Source organism: Prenolepis imparis, unplaced genomic scaffold (genome assembly GCF_030444845.1).
Source record: "Prenolepis imparis isolate NDT839.2.m4 unplaced genomic scaffold, iyPreImpa1.0 SCAF_99, whole genome shotgun sequence".
Taxonomy (NCBI): domain Eukaryota; kingdom Metazoa; phylum Arthropoda; class Insecta; order Hymenoptera; family Formicidae; genus Prenolepis; species Prenolepis imparis.
The window spans coordinates 1-6,661 of NW_028141257.1; the positions used below are offsets into that span (position 1 = coordinate 1).

Consider the following 6,661-nt stretch of genomic DNA (forward strand, 5'->3'; position numbering starts at 1 on the left):
AAGTTCGATATAATTTCGGAGCCATGGAGATTGAGTGAATTGTAATACGCGATGTATTTTTGTAACGTGAAGGCCGTGTCGCATACATTGCTGCAGGTTGCGGTAGTGTATGACATAACGCTTCTTATCATATAGCGTTGCGAGAAGCTTATCTTCCCGCTTGCCGGGCGGTTTGTCACGTGTCGGGCAAAACGATAGGTCAGTGTGCGTGTCGTGAAGATGTTGTGGATACTTTAAATCTACTTCGAGGATATAGCCTGTATGCGAATCGAGCGCTATTGACGAGATGTTGAAATTAGATACGTCGTCGACCCATCGAAAATCGGCATATGGCAATGGTTGGCACATTGCCCATCTGTATAAATTATTTACATCAAAATACATGAGATATGTTAAAGCGTAATCAAAATTTATATTATAATTCTATCCTTGTGTGAATTTATGTCTTATTCTATATACACGACTCTCGAATATTGTGTTTAAGTGTTTTTGTTTGAGCGATCGACGAAGACGATTCTAAAGAATCACACAAAAGGAAGGTAAATATCTAATATTGTCAGTTCGAGATATTTAGCTCAGTTGTTATTATTCTCTGTCTCTGATCACTGGATTGTCCTCCGTTAAACCGACTCTTTTAAATTCAACATATCGCGCAGACTCGGTCCTCCCCGTCTCATTTCTTCGAACTTTCTAGATTCTTTGCGGTATATAAGGAGATCGATGTTCGGACTTCGGTTCTGTTGATTTTCGTTTAGTGCGAAATAAGTCGAGCGTTAAGATCGCGCTTTAACTATCCAAGCGTTTTTAGAATCGCTAACTATAAATATATATATTGATCAACTATCAATTCTCGTGATCTTTTATATTAATTCCTGTGCGATTTTCCTCTCAATTTTTTCTAGCATTGCCTCCTAATTCACATACTGCTTTCTCTCGCTTACTCTCTCCTTCTCTCTCTAAAAGTACTCTCCAATTCTTTCTTTCACGCTCCGTCCCGCACTCTTCTTCAGTCTTATCGCCTATCGTTCTCTCGGAGCGAAACCGGCAAAACAATTTGCGTGCTGGCAAAATTCTGCCCGTGCGTGAACATAATTTGGTCCTTCGAGCCGGATAAGGTGATTTATGCAAAATTGTCCCGGAGTGCCGTGTGACCGGAGTGACATTCAACTCAAATAACAATGAGTGAACTGTGCCAAAGGCAACTATCGCTATTTCATACGGTCTCTCGCTCGCTCGACAATTTTAAAAAGATCGGGAAGAATAATTATACGGCTGCAAAAATCCGATCGCGAGTGACCTCGTTAAAGGAGACATGGACGCAATGTATTCAAACCCACGCTGGGATCCAGCACAACATCCCAGAGGACAAACGCGACGCAGTGGCATACTTTCGAGATAAGATGTTCGACGAGCACGAAGACGTCTATCAGAACACGTTGGACTACATGGCCGAATGTCTCGAGGAAATCGACCCGCCCGGAGACCCCCTTCAGTCATCCAGTCGAATCTCCAGTCAGGGTGAATGCATATCATCATTTTCTTTGTCGCATCTGCCGCCAATTAAAATTCCACCGTTTTCCGGAAACTACGACGACTGGGAAAGCTTCCGCGATCGATTCACGTCGCTGATTATAGTAAATAGAGATATTACTGCATTCGCCCGCATGCATTTCTTAGCGTCGAGTCTGACCGGCCGTGCTCTCGATTCCATTAAAAGCATTCCGATTACTGCTGATAATTTTGAAATCGCGTGGAAAACGCTCGTTTCGCGTTACGAAAATAAGCGGCGGTTAATTGAAACACACGTCTCCGCTCTTCATAATCTCCCAAGCGTCTCTCGCGAAAACGCAGTCGAGCTTAACGAATTACGCGATAAAGCGAACCGCGCACTCTCGTCCTTAAAAAATTTAGGCCGATCTTCGGACGAGATTTTAAACGATTTATTAGTATATCGGGTGTCGCAACAACTCGATCATGCTACGCGAAAAGCATGGAAGCTGAAAGGAAGCGATGACACAACAATTCCGAACTACGAAGACTTAAATCATTTTCTTGCGTCACGTGCTTGCGCTCTCGAGGAGTTGACCTCGTCCAATGTCAATAAAGCCGCGCGTTCGCATAACATTATGAGCGCAACAGCATCTGCGATGACAAACGTAACCTGTCCGTTGTGTAAAGCCTCACACTTTATAAATAAATGTTCGCTATTCACGAAGAAAAGCCCGACTCAACGCCGAGAAATAATTAAACAACATAATCGCTGTTTCAATTGTCTAAGCTCTAAACATGCGGTACAATCATGTCCGAGCAAGTATTCTTGCAGAACTTGTTTGAAAAAGCATCATTCGATGCTACATATTGACTCAGGCTCATCTTCAACCGCACAGAACAATGCGCTGGATTCGGCTCCGAAATCGGAAGCGTCCGATACTGCGGCGGTTACCGCGTTATGCTCAACGACAGCAATTCAATCTCGACCTTCAGTTATGCTCGCGACTGCTCGCGTTAAAGTCAGCTCACAAGAAGGGCGAACTATTGTAATTAGAGCGCTACTCGACCAAGGGTCAGAAATGACGTTTATTACGGCGAGGCTTGGTCATGCGTTAAAATTGCGACGCTTTAAAATGCCGATCTCAATCTCAGCCGTTGGAGGCGTTAGTGCGGGATCGTGTCAATGGGCTGCGCAAATTCAAATATCGCCTTTCAATGAGTCGCATCCCGCTCTATCGACAACCGCGTCAATTTTAAAATCCTTAACCAAATATTCGCCGACGCTCACCGTCTCGACTACCGCCTGGAGTCATCTGGCCGACCTCACTCTCGCCGATCCAGATCCTCTAAGCACAGAAACAATCGATATGATAATTGGCGCGGATTTGTATAGTGAATTGCTCGACGGAATTCGAAGAGGCACAAGCGGTCAACCGATCGCGCAAAATACGATTCTCGGTTGGATACTTTCCGGCCCTACGTCGGTTCCATCTTCGTCGCATCAAACTGTAACGGTCCAGCATTGTTCAAGCGCGTTATCAATCGATCGAGAACTTCGTCGCTTTTGGGAGATCGAAGAAATTCCTCGTCAAACCCTACTCTCTCCTGAGGAGCAGCAGTGCGAGACCCATTTTCTCTCAACGTACTCGCGCGATTCCGAAGGCAGATACATTGTACGCTTGCCCTTTAAAAAGGGACCTCCGATCGAAATCGGCGAGTCATATAATCTCGCGGCGCGACTAGTTAACGGGTTGCATCGACGACTTAAAACTAATTCCGCGCTGAAAGAAGAATACACCGCATTCATGGACGAGTACGAACAGCTCGGACATATGAAAAAGGTGACGAATGCCGCGATAGATTCTCAGTGCGTGTATATTCCTCATCATCCAGTCATTAAAGAGAATAGTCTCACGACTCATTTAAGAGTTGTTTTTAACGCGTCAAGCCGGACGACAAATGCAACGTCTCTCAATGATAATTTACTTATCGGTCCTAAATTACAAAATGATTTAGCAGCAGTCATTCTTCGTTGGCGACAGTATAAATACGTGTACTCCGCGGATATCGCGAAAATGTATCGTCAAATTCAAATCGACCCTCGAGATGTCGACTATCAGCGCATTGTATGGATCGATAAAAATGATGAATCGGTACAATCATATCAACTTCTAACGGTAACGTACGGCACAGCGTCGGCGCCGTTCTTAGCATTACGCGTAATCCGCCAACTCATCCAAGACGAAGGGAATCCGTTTCCTATGGCCGCACAGATTTTAGAAAATAATATATATGTAGACGATGTGTTATTCGGAGCTGACGATATCCCCCTCCTGCGACAAATTCGCAATGAGGTCTGCGCTCTACTGCATCGCGGTAAATTCAACCTCAGAAAATGGTCAAGTAATTCGGCAAAACTTCTCGAGGATATTCCCGTCGAGAATCACGGCTTAGCATGCAGTAAAGATCTGCAGAACGACGAACAATTAAAAATTCTCGGAATCGCTTGGAATCCATCATTAGATGTTTTTTATTTTCGGACTTCCCTTCCTAATATTATTTCGAATACTAAGCGATCGATTCTCTCTACAGTCGCAAAACTATTCGATCCATTAGGTTGGAGCACCCCAGTCACTATCACAGCTAAGATATTCTTACAACAGTTGTGGCAAATCAAACTCGACTGGGATACCGTACTTCCGTCTCATCTTCTAGATCAATGGAAATCTATTCGAGCTTCATTAGCAGAATTACACGATCTAAAACTCGATCGCTGGACATCTCGAGATTCGGATACAGTTCACTGCGAACTCCACGGGTTCTCCGATGCGTCCACTGTAGCCTACGCTGCCTCCGTCTATATGCGCCTTCGATCTTTCACGGGCGAAATTAAAGTAACGTTACTCGTCGGAAAATCTAAAGTCGCCCCGATTAAATCCTTAAGCATCCCGCGATTAGAATTGGCAGCTGCCGTGTTGTTAAGTAGACTAATGGAATTCGTGCGTACGTCGTTAAACTTAACCACTGCGTCGTGTTATTGTTGGACCGATTCAACAGTCGTTTTAGCGTGGATAAGCCACCATCCAACAAAATGGAAAACCTTCGTTGCAAACCGCGTGTCGGAAATTCAATCCCGAGTTCCCGATGCATCTTGGCGACACGTTTCGATCGACGAAAATCCCGCGGATTGCGCGTCACGAGGGATTCCGGGAAATCAGATGTCGTCTCACTCTCTGTGGTGGCAAGGCCCTGTATGGCTGCGTCTTACGGAATCAGAATGGCCGGCGCAGCTCGCTCCCTCCAACGTCGAGGTCCAACTCGAACAAAATTCACGAGCAACTATTCATCTCGTGCAACCTACAGAGTCATGGGATCTAGCGTCGCGATATTCCTCGTGGCCGAAATTAATCAGAGTAACCGCATACATATTGAGATATGTATCGCGAAGTCGTTTCCCCGAAAAACGTCGCGCGGGTTTTGAAGAAACTCCGACCGCCCTCCACGCTAACGAGTGTCAGGTTGCTCGAAATTTTTGGTTAAAACGCATTCAAGAGGAGAATTTCCCTTCCGAAAGAGCGACGCTGTTGCAAACTAAATCCGTTGCATCGAAAAGTTCGATTCTCTCACTCAATCCGTTTATCGGGGACGATGAATTAATTCGCGTAGGCGGGCGGTTATCCAACGCTCCGCTTCCGATTCAAACTAAGCATCCAGTTATACTGGCAGCTCATCCGTTAGTTACCCTGATAATTCGACATGCCCACCTGCAGGCTATGCACGCCGGTCCGCAACTCACGTTGTCGACTCTACGACAAGAATTTTGGATCGTACGCGCCCGAACTCAAGTCAGAGCGGTTATACATCGCTGTATCGCCTGCACACGCGAAAAAGCCGCGATCCCCATGCAACTCATGGGAAATCTACCCGCGGTACGCGTTTCTCCCCCAGCGCGCGCGTTTCTGCATTGCGGGTTAGATTACGCCGGTCCAGTGCACATTCGCGCAATGTCCGGTCGTGGATTTAAATCTCGCAAAGCATACATTGCTATCTTTATATGTATGGCAACTCGAGCCGTGCATCTGGAAGTCGTTGAAGGCTATTCCACTCCCGCGTTTCTGGGAGCCTTTTCGCGATTTTGCGCTCGACGCGGACTTCCAGAATCTGTCTATTCCGACAACGGAACTACGTTCGTCGGCGCCGATCGCGAGTTAATCACTGCTTTTCGAGCATCGATCAAAGATTCAAATTTTCTCAATCATGCAGCGTCAAAAAAAATCGCGTGGCATTTCATTCCGCCGTCCGCCCCCCATTTCGGCGGTTTATGGGAAGCTGGCGTGCGTAGCGTCAAACATCATATGCGGCGTGTCATAGGAGCACATACACTGACGTTTGAAGAGTTTACTACTCTTCTTTGCAATATAGAAGCGTGCTTAAACTCAAGGCCTCTAGCACCGCTCTCAAATTCCGTTGACGATTACGAACCGCTCACTCCGGGTCATTTTTTGATAGGCACATCGCTCACCGCCCCTCCTGAACCGTCACTTTTAAATATTAACGAAAATCGGTTGTCGCGTTGGCAAGTCGTGCGTCAATTAACGGAACGGGTTTGGAAGCTATGGCAAAATGACTATTTAACCACGTTACAACAAAGAGTCAAGTGGCGGAAATTAGATCAAAATCGCATTAAAACAGGACAATTAGTCTTAATTCGAAACTCACTGCTCCCGCCATGTAAATGGGACTTGGGTCGCGTTGTTAAATGTCACGCGGGTACCGACGACGTCGTACGCGTTGCAACAATAAAGACCGCCGCCTCCGAATACAAGCGTCCGATCGTAAAACTCTGCTTACTTCCTATCGACATCGAATAAATGGAACCTACGGCTTAAGTCTGTAAAGATTAATGTAATTGACGTATCATGCGCCTCGAATCAGTGTAACTGATCTCTTTGTTTTTTTTTCTTTTTTTTTTCTAATAAGATTCATATTTCGAAACTATCGTTTCGAGGCGCGCGGTATGTTAAAGCGTAATCAAAATTTATATTATAATTCTATCCTTGTGTGAATTTATGTCTTATTCTATATACACGACTCTCGAATATTGTGTTTAAGTGTTTTTGTTTGAGCGATCGACGAAGACGATTCTAAAGAATCACACAAAAGGAAGGTA

General features: G+C 45.4%; 1 protein-coding gene across 1 annotated transcript; it reads left to right on the forward strand.

Annotated features, from left to right (window-relative positions):
* Window positions 1-1,400: 1,400 nt before the first annotated feature.
* Window positions 1,401-6,362, forward strand: LOC145947555 (uncharacterized). Its single transcript, XM_083057350.1, has one exon. The coding sequence runs from the start codon at window positions 1,401-1,403 to the stop codon at window positions 6,360-6,362; it is 4,962 nt and encodes a 1,653-aa protein (XP_082913476.1).
* The last annotated feature ends 299 nt before the right edge of the window (window positions 6,363-6,661 follow it).

Bases quoted from the DNA above. Each gene is read 5' to 3' on its own strand.
- LOC145947555 (XM_083057350.1), top strand. From the start codon at position 1,401: ATGTTCGACGAGCACGAAGACGTCTATCAGAACACGTTGGACTACATG.